Raw genomic sequence first — 18,450 nt, 5'->3', positions numbered from 1 at the left:
TCTACCGTGATTTCAGGACTCTGGTAGAGAGCAAATTGCGACCCGTCTGCCTGATCGCTAGACCGTGAGATTTTTGCATTTCTTTCGAGGCCGCAGTCGATTCACAGGTGCCGCCTCACGTCTCGCCTCTGCCGCGCACACTCGCCAGCTGCAGGTTACATCACAGGATAACGTATGCCACTCCAGCCTTGTCAGAGCATACAGATCTCAATCGCCACTTGCTCTCAGCTGCACCAATATTGAGAAACTTCTGCAGATCATCAATCAAAGTCTGCTCAGCGTCAGATCAATTCAGATTGCGTTACCCACATTTTTAGGGCCAGAGCATTTGATTCACTTCTGCCACCAAGGGTCCTTGTCCACTGGTGTTTTAAACCAATTGTTAGTTGTTTACAGTGTACAACAAAAACTCGTTTAGCATAATTTATGTGTCTTTGTTTTGGGAAAATAAATGTTGTTAGTAAACTAAATTTTGCATAGCCCGCCCGTTTCGCCGTGCGGTCTATCGCACGGCTTTCCGGGCGGGAAGGAGCGCCTGGTCCCCGGCACGAATCCGCCCGGCGGATTTGTGTCGAGGCCCGGTGAACCGGCCAGTCTGTGGATGGTTTTTAGGTGGTTTTCCATCTGCCCCGGCGAATGCGGGCTGGTTCCCCTCATTCCGCCTCAGCTACACTATGTCGGCGATTGCTGCGCAAACAAGTTCTCCACGTACGCGTACAACAACATTACTCTACCACGCAAACGTAGGGGTTACACTCGTCTGGTGTGAGACGTTCCCTGGGGGGGGGGGGGGGGGGGGGGTCCACCGGGGGCCGAACCGCACGATAGCCCTGGGTTCGGTGTGGGGCGGCGGAGGGGTGAAGTGGACTACGGTAGTCGTCGTGGGGTTGTGGACCACTGCGGCTGCGGCGGGGACGGAGCCAGTACAATACAATTTTTGCATATATTCTCACCCATTTTTATATAGTCCAAACAGTGTTACCTTTCAAATTGTACAGACATATACCAAACATCTGATGTTCACAGGTATTACAATTTCCAATGCATCTCATTCCGCATAAAATTCCATGACCTACCAAAATTCGAAAGGCAGAGCCCTGATTACTCAGTTCATGTTTAAAGCCTGGATGTTGATGACAGAAAGCCAGAAGATATGACCATGAACACATTTTGCAGGAAACAGAAGTCAAGCATAATGTACTTGGATCCTTCTACTTTTCACAATTAGCCAATCAGTGCCCCAAACAGGTAGATCAGTTGCTCTTTTCCAAGGGCTAGTAGCAACACTATGTGTGGATCAAAAGCATGTCCCACCTAGTTTCCTCACAAATGTCAAAAAATAAATGGTCAATGTACTGTTCGCATAGATGGCTCAACTCATTTACAAAGAATAACTATCTTCAAAGGCACCTCGTTGCTTGCTCTAGCCTATAATCTCTGTGCGTGGATATGCCTACCCAGAGTAAAAGGTTCTTAAAGATTAAGAATCCCCATCACCAGGCGCAATGTCCCTTCCTCGTTTCGCTGACTTCGAGTGCCTCCAAGCTCCCGTGGCAAGTTGTGAAGGTGACCCCACCGCTTCCCATAATAACTTCACAGAGCAGCATCTCCATATGCAGCAGCATATCAAGTTGTATAATCGTGTGGCTCCAGTCATGACAGATTCGAATCATACACCAGGGAAAGTCAAGCAAGATGGTTGCCCACTGAGCTTAAAAAACTTGCTTAGGAAGTTAATAGAATTTATTTCAGCAGCATTCCTGGGCTGCTTTTGGATAGAGAAGTGGACATTCCATGTACAGACAATTGGTATCTAACTTAGAACTTCCACAGTGCAGCTCACAGTGCATGTAATTTGAACTACCAACTGCCATGGCACATACCCATTTTTTTCACAGTTTGCGTGAGTATGATGCTCACTTTCCCATACAGCACATGGATGATTTCGATCTGAGGGATGACAAGGCAAGTTTTATTCTTGATGCTGTTGAAAAGCACATTTATTTTTCCAAGACAATCACAACAAGAATAACATTCTGTTTCTGGGATTTGCTTTGTCTCATGCAAGCACCTCTTCAGAAACTTCGTCAGATCAGGAGGATACGCATATCGTCAGAGCTGCATACACTGATGATGCTAAGTTTCAACTTGTGACGAATAAGGTGGTTTTTCCATACGAATACCTTTATTCGACGGAGAGACTCTATGAAGCCGCATTGCCTTACATAGCCACATTCTCCAGTAAACTAACAGGCACTGCCATAACAGATGCAGAGTATGAGCACACAGTGAAGGTCTACCATGAGTCCGGCATCCCTTATATGCTAGATTCTATGTGAACACAGATGTACACCTGCTCGTGGAGATTTCTAAGAAATTCCGGTGTGTATGCCTGCGCACAAAGTATCTGGATCCTGCCCTTTATTTCACTGTGTCAGGCCTTTCGTGAGATGCAGTGTTAAGAATAACATGTATCAGCACTGAACTGTTAATGATGTTAATATGTAGCTCTTCTTTGAACGCAGGATTCGTGGGGGACTTTGCCAATGCATGCAGAGGTATGCCAATGCAAATAACCTGTGAATGAGTGAGGAGGAGTACAGGCCATATTAACGATTTAAATTACATCCTTTACTTGGATTTAAACAACGTCTATAGGTACAGTGTGCATCAAATTCAACCATTTGCTGGGTTCTGACGGCTGCTTGAGGAGCAAATCGCCAGACTGAAGGAAAAGATCCATGGTGTGCATGAGAATGTTGGCGAGGGATATGTTATGGAGGCAGAAGTGGCATATGCCACCCATTTGCGTGACGAGCATAGTGACCTGCCGCTGTGTATAGGGTACCTACTCCCTCGAACTGGTTTCATCCCATAGCTGCTGACAATGTTGGGCTACAAACAGCGATGTATTCTGCTCTACAGAAACCTCCATCAATGTCTCAGGTTAAGGATGGAACTGTTTAGTGTCACCCACGGCATCTCAATCAAGCAGGGTTGGTGGCAGGCCCATCACAATGTGTGACTTTCAAATAGATTTTTACAAGTTAATGAATAATTCAGTTTTCAGAAAATCCATGGTAAATGTTAGAGAATATCGCGAAATTCATTTAGTTTGCTGCTGTGATGGGCGTTATGGCACAAGAGTTTGCTTCGCAAGGTCAAATTTCAAGTGGGCCACAGTCTTCAATGAAGCACTAGACGCTGTGGGGATAGCCAAGGTTTTAGTGCAGTTCACAAAGCCTGACTGTATTGGTATGTCTAATCTGGACATCTCCAAACACAGTATGTACCACTTTCACTGTGAGTTTGCAAAGCCAAACTTCGCAGATCCCAACTAACTTTATATGGAAACAGATAGTTTGACCTACTGGGTGAGAGACTGTGATCCATACGAAGTAATCAGCGACAGCCCCAAATATTCGACATTTCTGGATATATGATCCAAAATTGTTTTGAAATAACACATCAAAAAAAGAATGTTATTGACCTGATGAATCACGACGCAAATGGGTCCCAGATTGTGCTCAGGTCAAAGGTGTACACATTCTGCATAGATGCAGGTGCCTCCCAGAGGCAGGTTAGGGCTGTGCATTTTGTGACTTCAAAGGCTCTTACGATCAATGATAACAAGAGATACCTGCACGAGGGCATTTAATAGCTCCACATATGGTCTACCAAGTTATCTCTTGATCATGGGGTATGAAGTACATACTGCACTGCAGCTGAAAGTAGGGCTGTCGTATCATGATGACAAATGGCTATGGGTACAGGATTAACAACCTTCCATCCTCACACTATTCACTGGAGTTACTGCGTATTTATTCATTTGCAAATAGTGCATGTATGTGTGAGTATGTGAAGAATAGTTGAATGAACCAATTGTCATAGTTATGTGTGAGTATACATGTCTGATTGCACAGTATATGAGCATCTACTGTACATGTATTTTCGATACCATCTACATGACTGCACACTACATGTGCATATAAATATTGTCCCAGTTTCCCATTTATATGCTGTTTAACGGAATAAACTATTGAAACTGAAAAATACAGAAATGATCAGAAATGTAAATATTGCATATATTGACAGAATTTTAAATACTATACTATATACATTAATAAAATCTAAAAATTGAGTGGATAGATTTCTGACTGGAAATGGAAGAAAAAAGGTCCCATGAACATGTCATGTTATGCCATGTCTGCTCAAAATGTTCACGTAATTCTGTAAGAGTTGTTGGCTGATGAGTTGCATGAGTCACTTCTTGTCCCATCATATCCCACACATGTTCAATTTGGGACAAGTCTGGAGATTGTTGCTGCATGTCTTATAGAGAACATTTAGTTTCACAGGCAATGTGTGGGCGAGCATTACCTGTTGGAACAACACATCACCATTTTGTTGCAAGAATGGCAAAAGAACAGGTCTAACAACATTCTGTATGTACCGAGCGCTGGTTAGCGTCCCGCTAGAAACACTAAATGTGGACGAGAGTTGTAGCTTATGACACCCCAGACCATAAGATTTGAGCCGGTCGAAGTGGCCGAGCGGTTCTAGGCGCTACAGTCTGGAGTTACGCGACCGCTACGGTCGCAGGTTCGAATCCTGCCTCGGGCATGAATGTGTGTGATGTCCTTAGGTTAGTTCGGTTTAAGTAGTTCTAAGTTCTAGGGGACTGATGACCTCAGAAGTTCAGTCCCATAGTGCTCATAGCCATTTGAACCATTTATGAACCATAAGGTTTGGAGTGGGGCCAGTGTGTCTCAGATGAATGCACTCAATGGAACAGAGCTCACCAGGTCCGTCATACGTGCGAACGACCATCACTTGTATGTAGGCAGAATCTACTTTCATCGCTGAAGACGACAATGAGCCATTCCATCTTCCAAGTGATCCTGTAACGACAGCAGTTGAGCCGTGTCTGTTGATGCTGTGGCATAAGTGGAAGACAGGCTAGAGGTGTGTGTGCCAGTAGTCCCACTGTTAATAACCAGTTCTCCACGCTTCATGTAGACTCATCTGGGCTCATAAGCCTTCTCTTATCTGTGCTGTCGTGGCTGTACGATTTGCTACTGTTGCCCTTACAATACAACAGTCCTGGCAGGTGTATGTACTGCGTGGATGTTGAGAACCTCATCTGCAGGTGTGAGAATGTTCACGTGACCACTGATACCGGCATCATTGCACAACTGATGTAGCACGTCCAACTTGTGTGGCAGTTCTCCAAAAGGACTATCCTGCCACTCGAAAGGACACAATCTGAACACTTTCAAACTCGTTCACTTGACTGTAGGAAACATGAGTGTCTCTGTGGCATGGTTGCCTGCTTGCTTCACACATCTGCACCACACCAAGCCTTCTGGCAGTGAGGGTTCCCTATTACGGGGTAGGCACAGACGGTGCTCTGGTAGCTATACGACTACATTGTCTGTTGCCAGACGATGTCCAAACCATTATCAGTACATCTGCTATCCCACAGGTGGCATATGCCATCATCGGATCAAAATCGATATCGTTTTTCCAGATGAACAATTTTTTTTTCCGGAAAGTATAATGCAAAAAGCAATTGTTCATGATAAACTATAGCTAATTTTGCTATATCATTGTTATTATTTCAAACCCTTCCAATATAGAATTATTGCATATGACAAAACTGGACCTCTCCCCAATGATGCACAGACATGGAATGAGGAGGACAACACAGCTGAGTTAGTCATAAAGGATGATAAGGAGAGTGGAAGATCGAATATTATTGAGCTATGGTGTGGGGCGGCTGGTAGGAAATTTACTGTTGTATAAATGTTTGAATGTTGAAACACTTCCCGGCCGATTAACCATAAGAGGGGCAGCGGGTGGAATTAATTGTTATATAATGTTCCTATTATTTATGCTGTTGTTTGCCGTTCTCAACACTGGCTCTCTAACTACAATATTGGCAACCAGAAAGTGATTAGCAAAACGTGAAGCCTGTAATTAGAATTCCTAGTGCCCACTTCATCTGAGAAATACACTTATAACTACAGCTTATAGCTCTGAGGAATTAGGAGATTGTCTGGGATTTATAATCAAAAACGATCGTGAAAAAAAACTTTCTCTATATTCTGAAAATCACAGATGAAAAAAAAAAAAAAAAGAATCCACACAATCTAACTAACAGAGCAGTTCAGAGTCTAATGTGCTGATGCCACTATAACTGTCCAAATTAAATATTTAAATGAATGCTCGCCATAATTTGATGATTAGGTTCATCAAACGCCACGCTAAATAATGGTAGAATGTTTGTCCCGCAGCGGCACGTGAAACTACGACAATACGCAAACTGAAGATCGATAATTAAAGTCATCCCAGAATTAACACTTCACTCGAAAATGATTTCATGGTTACGCGTATCCCGAGTAACTTAATACGGCATCCGAGGCTGTTTGTAGCAATGATACCGACGCGACGCGACTATCGACACAGATGGCGTGCTATTCAGCGTCTGGAGAGAACTGGGGCCTTTCTTCCTCGCGCAGCTTTCTTATATATAAAGCCGCGGTGCGGACGGCTAAGGGAACGCCTGATCAAATCGGCTCTCCCGACTAGCCGCTGGGCTAGTAATGCACCACATTAAGTTACCGAATAAATCATAGCTTCTTTTGCTGATGGACGATGAAGCTCTTAATTTAAATGTGCATTCAACACACAGGTAAGTAATCATAATAAAAGTTTGACGTGGCTAAGTTAAATATTTTGGGCGAGAGAATTAATTTAATTATACTGCACGCAGTAGACGAGCTCTGAACTTGCCCTTTTGAGATACGCTATCACTATAGTTTTATAGTTATTTAAATGAAACTTCTCACATCTTTATGATTATAGCGGATCTCCATTCTACTTAAATATAAACATACTAGCCTTATTTATTAGCCTACTTAATCTATCTTGCTTCCTTAAGTTTTAAGACAAAAACCAAAAAATTATGAATTTCAACTAAAATCTTAATTTGTGAGATCCAAAGTACTGTTTCTATTAAATTATTATTGAAAAGGAATCTAAGTATAAATTTTTAAATCTCTAGCTCTTTTCTGTCGCGCCAATGATTTTTACAGAAAAACGTCCAAATTTCGAAAATGGTTAAAGTTATTGAACTGATATTCAACACATATTAATTTAGTATTAGTCCTGACATGCTAGAAACATTTTAGGTTATTTACTTGATTTTTAAAGTATTGCGCAACATTTATGACGTCAGAGCTAGTTTCAGCGGACTGGCTGGCACACAATGGAAAGACTGATGTGCATTTATTACGGCGTGAGTAGGCTGCTTCCCTACAATGGGGTTTCCCTATATTTTAATGTGCTCCTGTTGGTCCCAGGCGTTCCCACTAATTTTATGTCATGTGACCAGTATCGAGTTACGTCATGACCTTGAATTTAAGCAGCCCACTTGCCTAAGGTGTGTGAGTAGGGCACGGGTTGCCCTGGATGACCTCAAATATAAATCACAGAATTGCCTAAGTTGTGTAGAGATTTCTCTCAGTACACCTGATCAGTTTCTAGTTTCTGGTGATTCCCTGGGGGCAGAGGAGGGATGGGAGGGGGAGGGGGGGGGGGGACCGTGAATATAAGTCAGCCAAGTGTGTAACCTGACACGGGAAGTCCTTATAGCGACCGTGAGATCGTTACACTGAAGGATGATTATTGTTAATGAAGTAAAAGATCCACACAGTGGACACCAAGTGAAAAAGCTACTCCTTATGTTTCAGATCTAGACTGCCATAAAAAAATGCGAAGGAACTGTTAATCAGAACTCAGGGAGAAGTTGTAGTCTAATTCACAATCGATTTATTGATCTTAAACATGACAAGACAACGAAATTATTAAAGAAACATCACACAAAAAATTTTTATTTAACAAACGCCATACTAACATGGGATCTATGGTGGACAAAGTGATCTGCTGGGGATCGACATACGACACTAACCAGAACACTACTCACTCTATCTGACTTCATACACGTGAATCCAGGTTATGGCATCAAACTACGCCACCACTAAGTGTCTATATTCTACCATACAATTTATATATATATATATATATATATATATATATATATATATATATATATATATATGGTTCGAAAGAACAGGGTGCTAAGAAATATATATTATAGCCCTACGTCGCAGCAGCGAATACTTTACCGTCATGCTGGTCAAGGTGGCACACCATGATGCGTTCGGCGACCCAAGTCATGGACGGCGGCAATCTGTTATTGAATGCGGGTTCCCGAAAAATGCAAGTGCTCTGTCTCGCGTTCGGTTAATTCAGAACGCAGGTACTTCTCTATGAGCCTCTGAAACCCCGATGGATTCCAATGTGCAGGTGGACCCCTTTGCTGGTCTGCCAAACCAACTTGACTCCGTGCCACGATTGTGCGTGTCAGACTACGTCAAATGTTTAGACGGCCCACTCAAGACAAATAAGTACACGCACACGTCACTCGTTGTGACCGTGATGATATAAACAGTACCTCTGACGTTTCAGAAGGTGACCGCCACAGGCTCTAAGTCGCACACTAGGAAAGGACACAAGTCTCACCGTTTAGGTAGGGACCTGCAGTTCTTTACTAGCGAAGCGCCAATACAAGAGACTTGTACAAGAGTGATCCTTCTTCCTTCCTCCGTGTTTCCTCCTCAGCTCGGTTCCAAAAGCACATTTCTCTTTTTTTTACTTCCCCCACTTTCGCACAAGCCAAGCGCGAGCTGGTGCCTGGCATTCTAAGCTCGGAGAATGGTCTTTGCACTGCAAACCGATTTGACCAATCAGAGACTTTAAAGTTAATTGGCAGAAAACGGAAGAAAAAGATTCAGCTTTGTCCCGATATGTAGATGGGTGCCATCCTTTATCTCTCCAGAGTGTCCTTCCATCGTTTTGACCTGAACTGAGTCCCGTTATCTGTAATAATTTTGTCCACCCTGCCTACTTGCGCTAGGAAGTCTTTCGTTAACGTTTTGCAAACAGTGACTGCCGTGGCTCGTCGTAACGGAGTAAATGTAACAAACTTCGATGTTAATTCAACGACTACTAAAATGTATCGGAAACCACGCTGAGTGACCGGGAGCGGTCCCATTAATTCCGCGGCCGCCATGTGTCGCAGTTTGTTTGGAACGATTGGATGTAGGGGTGCCTTCATTGTATGGCTGTCAGGTTTTGCCTTCTGATAGGTCTTGCATACGTACAGAACCTTCCTTATGCGTCTTTCAAAATGGTTCAAATGGCTCTGAGCACTATGGGACTTAACATCTGAGGTCATCAGTCCCCTAGAACTTAGAACTACTTAAACCGAACTAACCTAAGGACTTCACACACATCCATGGCCGAGGCAGGATTCGAACCTGCGACCGTAGTGGTCGCGCGGCTCCAGACTGAAGCGCCTAGAACCGCTCGGCCAAAGCGGCCGGCTATACGTCTTTCCATATGTTTAAAATGACACAGGTCCTTGAATTTAAGGAAGCATTTCCGTGGTCAGAAGTGACAATAACTTAAGTGTGTGTACCAGATTAACTTATTGACTAGCTCGTCTGGTATACAAAGGCTCCATATCGTGCTGGTTGCGTTGCGTCGGTGGAATAAAATCCCCTTCCTTACCGGGTAGAACGTTCGTAATTCGACTTCCTGGCAGTCCTTCCAACGTTCTTTCAGCTGCTTCAATTCCGGATCTTTATCCTGCTCTCTTCTTATATCACGTAATGATACAGTCATGAAGTTCTCGAAAGCGACTCCCCGCAGATAGTATAGACTAAAGTGACTATCCTCCGCATCTTCTCCCTTTTCATCTGGTCTCCCAATCGGTGAACATGAAAGCGCGTCCGCAATCACATTTGTTTGTGTGATGCTAAAGTCAAATTGCTGTAGGAATAAAACCCACCGTGTCAGCCTGTCGTGTCCCAATTTTGCCAACAGCAAAAATTCCAACGCTCTGTGGTCTGTAAAGGCATGGGTCTTGTGTCCAACTAGGAAATATTTGAATTTTTTGAAAGCCCTCACGATAGCCAGTGCCTCCAACTCAGTTACTGAATAATTCCTTTCGTACTTTGTAAGGACTCGGCTCCCAAATGCTATGGTCTTGTTTACTAATGTCCTCTCTTCCATAATTTGCTGGAATATTACTACGCCAAGACCTGTCTTCGCTTCATCAGCCCACATGCAAAAATCCGCTGTTAGGTCAGGGTGAGCTAGGAAGGGTGCCTCCACAAGAGCCTTTTTTAGCGAATTGAATTCATGATCCTCTGCCTCGTCCCATAGCCCCGGTGTCTTCTTTCCTGTTAAGGCACAAAGCCTTGGTGCACCATTCTCTTCCGTTCTAATGAATTTCTTATAAAAATTTACGACGCCCAGGAAGCCTCTGAGGTCCTTCCTAGTCCGTGGTCTCAGGAATTGTGCTATAGCGATTTTTTCCGGATTAGGTGCAATTCCTCCTGCAGAAATTACGTGCCCAATAAAATCCACCTTCCTCGTTCCGAAACATGATTTTTCTAAATTAACTGTGACATCATGTTGCCTTAGTGTTCCTAGTAGTTCGCCAAGGACCTTGTTGTGTTCGTCCTAAGAGGGTTTTGTGACGAGGATAACATCAACATTGGACGTGATGTCGTTCCTCAAACTCTCCGATAAAATTCCGTTCAGCCCGCTGATAAATGTTGCGGACGATATATTGAGGCCAAAGGGCAATCGCCGGAACTGATAGCAGTGTCCTTCAACTAAGAAAGCCGTGTATTGATGACACGAAGGGTGTATCTCAATTTGCCAGAAACTTTAACGGAGGTCAATGGACGAAAAGACTTTGACCTCATGAAATCTTTGCAAGAGATCTTCCAGCTTCTCCGGATGGTCTGTTTCTGGCAAGATTATCGTGTTGATCTGCCTCGAATCAAGCACCAGACGTATCGATCCATCTTTCTTTTCAACTTCTTGCAATGGGTTATTGTATGTGGACACACCGGTTTCAATGATCCTTTCTTGCAGCATCCTCCGTACTTCTGTTCGGACTCTCTCTCTGTATGCGATGGGAATGAGATAAGGTGGGACGAAGAACTTTTGATGTTCTTTGACACGGAACGCATATTGGAAATTATTGATCGCTCCTGTCTTAGGTCGGAACACTTCCATGTTGTTCAGTAGCACGATTTGTAGTTCTGCCCTCTCCTCTTCCGTAATACTGTCAATACCACAAACGCTCTCTTGTATCGCATGACGGACGTCGTCCTCGGTATAGTCTCCGTCATAGCGGAAATCCCTACCATCTCTCGGCACTTTTTTCTCCTTCACTAAATGCCAGTCATCTGAACCTGTGCAGATCTTAAGGCACCTCTCCGGGACTTGCTCTCTTATTGCCCGATCAATGAAACGAAGAATGATGCTTTTATCCTTATTTAATGTCGCTGTACCACGTCCTAGATCCAGTATTGCATTATACTCGCGTAGAAAATCGGTACCGATAATCAACTCAGTTGTCAGTTTCGGTAGGATCAGGAAGTTTCCCACCAGCAGCTCTAGCCTTGTCTGCATGTTTACTTCAGTTACGTTTTCCACTGTTACTCCTTTTACCAAAAAATGTTCAAATGCGTGTCAAACTTATGGAACTTAACTGCTAAGGTCATCAGTCCCTAACCTAACACACTACTTAACTTAAATTATCCTAAGGACAAACACACACACCCATGCCCGAGGGAGGACTCGAACCTCCGCCGGAACCAGTCGCACAGACCATGACTGCAGCGCCTGGGACCGCTCGGCTAATCCCGCACGGCTGCTCCTTTTGTCCTTAGTTCCCTTACCTATAGTTCCGCATAGTCTTGCACTCCCATAACACATTCCTATACCTGCACTGGAAACCTACTGATGTCATGGAGATGCTCAGCCAAGTCCAGTGGCAGGAACTACAAGAGAGATGTTTTGTTCATAACGATGTAGTTTACCGTTGAAGTTTCGAGAACGTATATTCCTAGAAGAGTTAACCAACCCTATGTACACACATTTGACAATTCATGCTACCTTCTTTGTATATACTGAATATCTCCTGTGAGTCCTATCTGCTACAGTCCCACACATTTGCGCAATATTCTAGGATGGGTCACACAAGCGTTTCGTAAGCAGTCTCCTTTATTGACTGATTACAGTTTCCTAACATTCTCCCGACGAATGATAGTCTTTTACCTGCTGTAACCATGATAAAACCCATGTGATCATTCCATTTCTCGTTCCTACGGATTATTAAGCCCTTGTTACAGGATGAACGAAAGTATTCAAGAAAGATTATGGTCCACTGAAGCGCTCCAACTTCCTGGGCCCGAACTAAAACTCGTACAAGATCTTGTAGAAGTGATAAACGTAAACACAACGTACCGCTACTGGCATAACAGTGCCACACATTCACACGACAGACGGCCGCCAATCACGCAACTGGTTGCTAAAAAAATGGCTCTGAGCACTATGGGACTTAACATCTGTGGTCATCAGTCCCCTAGAACTTAGAACTACTTAAACCTAACTAACCTAAGGACATCACACACATCCATGCCCGAGGCAGGATTCTAACCTGCGACCGTAGCGGCCGCGCGGCTTCGGACTGAGCGCCTAGAACCGCTAGACCACCGCGGCCGGCCAACTGGTTGCCAATCGATTAAAAACTCGTTCATCGTGTAAAAGGGGCATTCCATTCAGATATTTCTGTGTGTTGATTGATTTCAGTTGTGACTCATTTATATTGTAGTCATAGGATACTATGTTTTTTCATTTCGTTGAATATTTATATTTCTGTTCGTTTGAAACAAGTTATCAATTTTTACACCATTTTGAAATCCCATCAAGATCTGACTGAAAATATGTGTGGGTTTTCTTTTCCATCTTCACTAAAGAAAACTGTGTTATCTGCCAAAAGTATGGTGTAACCATTAACATTCCCCATCAGAGACAACATGAACAGTAGGGGTCATAATACACTTCTCTGGGGCACTTCCCTGCATCTGTCAATAATTCACCAACCAAGATAATATGCTGCGCCCTCCCTACAGAAAAGTCGTCAATCGAATCACAAATTTCATTTGATATCTCATACGATCGTACAGCCATAAGTAATACTTAATTTCCCCTGCAATGGTGCAGCATTTCAATTACAAGGTGCGTCACATCGGAATGTGATTTTGCACAAAGAAGAATGAGAGAGAGAGAGAGAGAGAGAGAGAGAGAGAGAGAGAGAGAGACAAGATGGGGGAGAGCAGTTATCAGCACCGTCCAAAGCTATTCGTGGCAAGGGGTCCGCAGAACGACGTACCCGGGAGAGACCACCTGCACCCCCTCCGCTTGCTCCCCCTCCACCCCAAAAATGTTCGTAAGCTGATTTTCCATCCTGTTTAGCCAAAAGACCGAGCCATCCAAAAGACCGAGCCATCAGTTCAGCATCAGTAAGAAAACTAGAATATGCAATGCATAGATGTTCACGAGGGGGGAGGTAACAGGGGGCGAGCAAGAACAGGCGCTTGTCTCCCCCCCCCCCCCCCAACCGCGCATTGGGAGTAAAAAGGCATTATCCATTTACTAAATAGATAACCATAAGTTTTCTGGGACATAATAAAATTTTAATGTCATCTATAAAATGTAGTTATTATGGTACAATATGACTCGAAGCTGAAGAATTCATTTAAATTTTAGAGTTTTGCGCCCTCATTCGTCCCCCTCCCTACCTGGAACAATTTCTGCTGACACCCATGATGTAATGGATATTGAGGAATAGTAAGTGCATTTGCACGTATCTGTCATGAAATATCATAAGTATTTCGTCATTCACCTCTAAGATAACTTTAACAGCCACCTCATACCCTTTGCTCGTATCCTAGCTACATTTTCGCGTCAGTAGGAAGACTACATCTCGTTGGCTGCCATCGCTTAATAGGATGGATGGACAAACGGTTCAAAGCCGGGTCGACTTCCGACACGAAACGCCCTATAAATCCTTGCGTGGGTTTAAACATGACTAGCACCAAACAGAACTTTGGACTAGTAGAGTTTATAAAATACAAATCAAACCACTATTGACAATGAGAAAGAGAAGCAGACTTGCTGGATATTTTAAACATTATTGTAGTACGTGATTGTGGACTGTGCCATTGGTGACTGAGTTAGCCAAACACGGAACACAAGTCAACTCTGTTTCACTTAAACCGTGTCTGTTATTATGATCATTTTGACTCCTTGAGCATTTATGTATGTATGTATTAAACTGGGGATCTAGAAACGACAGAGAGGTTTCGTCCCGCTGGAGCCCTCAGTGGTTCACAACCCCACTACAGGCCACAGCAGTCCACCCACCCCACCGCCGCCCCTCGCCGAACCCAGGGTTACTGTGCGGTTCGGCCCCCAGTGCCGCCCCCCCCCCCCCCCCCTGGAAACGTCTCATGCCAGACGAGTGTAACCCAAAATTTTTACGTAGTAGAGTAATTATGGTGTATGCGTACGTGGAAACTGTGTTTGCGCAGCAATCGTCGACACAGTGTAACTTAGGCGGATAAGGGGAACCAGCCCGCATTCGCCGAGGTAGATGGAAAACCGCCTTAAAAGTCACCCACAGGTTGGCCGACACACCGGACCTCGACACTAATCCGCCGGGCGGATTCGTGCCGGGGACCGGCACGCCTTCCCGCTACGGAAGCAGCTCGTTAGACCTCGTTGCTAGCCGGGCAGGCCCTTGGGCATTCTTTGGCTTCAAAAGAATCATCTGCTGCATCACAGATATTTCGGAAATGTTTGTACGTATTTTGCTGGATTGAGCTCCATGCAGTATTGTTATATTTACCAGATTTGTATCAATTAAAGTTAATCGTCGCATAAATAGTTCCAGTATATATCTGGGGTCATAATGATGTTGGAACACGCGTACGGTTGGCTCCTCAATATTCTAAGCGCGTCGCTGAGCGTTATTACTGTATTGTCGTTACGTCTTATCTTGACAAGTCTGTTCCAAATGAATATATGTCTAGCCTTATCCAATGAAACAGATCAGTGAAGCCTTTTCTCATCGATACGAAGTCACTTTTTCAGTGAACACATCATCATCTGCAATGAATTTCCTAGAGCGTCTACAGACACCCTATTATCCACAAAATGGCTCTGAGCACTATGGGACTCAACTGCTGAGGTCATTAGTCACTTAGAACTAGTTAAACCTAACTAACCTAAGGACATCACAAACATCCATGCCCGAGGCAGGATTCGAACCTGTGACCGTAGCGGTCTTGCGGTTCCAGACTGCAGCGCCTTGAACCGCACGGCCACTTCGGCCGGCTATTATCCACAAGTGACACCTTTGATTCTACACGCGTATTAATATTGATTCTGTGTTTGATAGTAAATACGTGTACTCAGACGTAACCCTCATCCAGTTTCTTCTGCGTTCATCACAAGCATAACCAACTCTTAATTATTCCATAGTTTTGGGCAGTGATGTGCAACATTTTTACCATCTAACAGTTTTGCAAAGCAAATCTGTAAGCTTTAGCAATGAATGTACAAATATAACATATAAGAAAGTCGTAAAATGCAGACAGCTTAGTTGAACGACGCATTATCATGTGGAGCATAAATGATTAGTAGTATACGGGTAGGTTAAACAAATAAACAAATATAAGCTAATGCACAGTTAATTACTAGTTCAGTGTCTCAAAGCGCCACACTGCTCAAGAAAGTTGCAAGATTATCTATCACTCAGATCGCTATATTGGAGTTGTATAAGTGTCAATGAACGCATTTCTGGTGCGCTGTTATTTGCTTTTTCTTGGACATGAAACGTCTGTAAATCTTTTATTATTTACCTGAATGCATGTTGTTGTAACAGCTACAAGGACGTCTTTTACTTTGTAATACCCTTCAATATAGCGGGAGTATTATGTTGGCTACTGTGTTGAACTTAATTCTGAGCATAATGTACTTCACATCATAGATATAAAACTAAAATACTCTCCATCTGATAAATACAGAGGAACGTTTCTAGATTTCTCTGCCGATTAAGATGTATTTAATAAGTGAATGCATCACAACATAGTTAACACCAAAACAGATGTAGGAAGAAATCACCTACCTTCTTTGCTCCTATATTCGTGGCCTTCTTTCTGACAGCATCAAAATCGTCCTCCTGCCCGATATTAGCCTGTCAAAGAAGAGCGAAAATATTTATTTAAAGTCAGTAATATTTAAATTGCATAAACGGAAGGAAACTCAAAGAGAAACCAGTAGAATATTTAAAAAGAAAAGTAATGATTTTAATATTATTAGCTGTTCAAAAATGGTTCAAATGGCTCTGAGCACTATGGGACTTAACATCTGAGGTCATCAGTCACCTAGAACTTAGAACTACTTAAACCTAACTAACCTAAGGACAGCACACACATCCATGCCCGAGTCAGGCTTCGAACCTGCGACCGTAGCCGTCGCGCGGTTCCAGACTGAAGCGCCTAGAACCGCTCGGCAACACCGGCCGGCTGTTAGCTGTACCGAGCGAAGTGGTGCAGTAGCGAAGACCCGATTCCTTTTCGGGGAAGATCGTACTTTGACAAAGTGATCATTGCTTTCCTCGTCCTCCTCCAGCTGAGCTAGTGCGCCGGCTCTCGTAGATCTCGATGTCGACAGAAAACGGTTTTCTTTCTTCCTTTCAAAGACGGGAAGAGGAGGGGTTATTACACGATAATGTACTCGTCCCACAAGTTGCTGCTCTACGAGCTATGTCAACTAATGAGAAACACACGAAACTGCTATCGAAAATACACTGCCTCGCAAAAAAAGTGAAGCAGCCAGAAAGGGACGAGAGAAACTTCACTTTACAAAGAAGTTGGAAGTATTAGCCCACAAATCAGTAAGACGTTGCACCCACTCTGGCCAGGATCCACGGCCTGATTCGGATGAGAATTGTAAAATCGCCGTATCCTCTGCTGACGGAATCTGGCCCAGAGCTATTGTAACTGGTCCTCGATAGCCACTGCGACGGAGTGACTTCCGAACTGGCCCCACACGTGTTCTGCCGGCCGCTGGCGGCCGAGCGGTTCTAGGCGATTCAGTCTGGAACCGCGCGGCCGCTACGGTCGCAGGTTCGAATCCTGCCTCGGGCATGGATGTGTGTGATGTCCTTAGGTTAGGTGGGTTTAAGTAGTTCTAAGTTCTAGGGGACTGATGACCTCAGATGTTAAGTCCCATAGTGCTCAGAGCCATTTGAACCATTTGACCCACACGTGTTCTATTGGGAACAGATCTGGGGATCTTACTGGTCACAGGAATACCTTACCCTCACGTAGCGGGTTCGTAGAGACTCGTGCCACGTGTGCATGAGCAGTGACCTGGCACCAGGATAATGTCGCATGAGAGGTAACACGTGAGGCCGTGGGATGTAACGTTGTGCCGTCAGAGTTTCCTCATTCACTACCAGCCGTCTCCTAATGTCATGCCCGATGGCTACCTACACTATGACGCCAGGAGCACCGCAGTGCCTCTCCAAAACATTGGAAAAATTGGAAATCTGTGGTAAGTTCCTATGGGACCAAACTGCTGACGTCATCCGTCCCTAGGCTTACACACTACTTAATCTGACTTAAACTAACTTACGCTAAGGGCAACACACACACACACACGCACACACACACACACACACACACACACACACACACACACACACACACACACCTATGCCCGAGGGAGGACTCGAACCTCAGATGGGGGGAGCCGCGCTAACCGTGGCAACACGTCTGAGACCACGCGGCTACCCCGCGCGGCAAAACATTGGAAGAAAGGGTCCTCTTCCCAGGTCTCTGCCATAATCGCCGACGACGGCCATCCGACGTAGTGCAGAGTATTGATACGACGTTGAACAAAGTGCGATGTCGTTCGTCAGCAGTCCACGATTGTCTGTCACGGCACCACTCCAAACGTAGCAGTTTGCGTTACAGTGTCAACGGCAGCCGACGCGTTGTACGGTAACTCCCGCTAGTCTCCGACCCATGTTGCGGGATGACACAGAATGTTGCAGAGGGTTCATTACTTGCTCCCGACTTGCAGGCGCAGATGTGAAGGGGTTTCGATGTGCTTGGTGTACAATACGGCGGTCCTCCCTTGTGGTGGTGAGACGTGGTCAACTGGAACCTTGACGATGAGTATGCCTGCCCTCAAATTCCCGTGCAGTCTAACATCGGGCTGCTGCCACACCCTAATGCTCCACAAGTCAAGCATTGCACGATTCGACCAGCCGACCAAATTTAGACCCACAACGAGGCCCCTTTCGAGGTCTCTCAGATTCAGATAACGCTGTCTCACAGCTCCTCGTCCTTCACGGCGATCTCTCAACATCTGACGCTGATCGCGCCACTTATACAGCACACCGTGCGAGGCGTGGTAACAACACTAAAGGCGAACAAAACAAATACA

At 44.5% G+C, this 18,450-nt stretch overlaps 1 protein-coding gene across 1 annotated transcript in view; it reads right to left on the bottom strand.

Annotated features, from left to right (window-relative positions):
- LOC124554941 (argininosuccinate synthase) overlaps positions 1 to 18,450 on the bottom strand; it is a 154,419-nt gene that overhangs the window by 76,861 nt on the left and 59,108 nt on the right. Inside the window, exon 3 of the mRNA XM_047128641.1 lies at positions 16,121 to 16,189. Within this exon, the coding sequence (XP_046984597.1) occupies positions 16,121 to 16,189 (69 nt within the window). The remainder of the gene's footprint in view (positions 1 to 16,120; positions 16,190 to 18,450) is intronic.

This window comes from Schistocerca americana, chromosome X (genome assembly GCF_021461395.2).
Source record: "Schistocerca americana isolate TAMUIC-IGC-003095 chromosome X, iqSchAmer2.1, whole genome shotgun sequence".
In the NCBI taxonomy this organism is placed as follows: Eukaryota; Metazoa; Arthropoda; class Insecta; order Orthoptera; family Acrididae; genus Schistocerca; species Schistocerca americana.
This window is presented reverse-complemented; position numbering and strand designations above follow the sequence as displayed.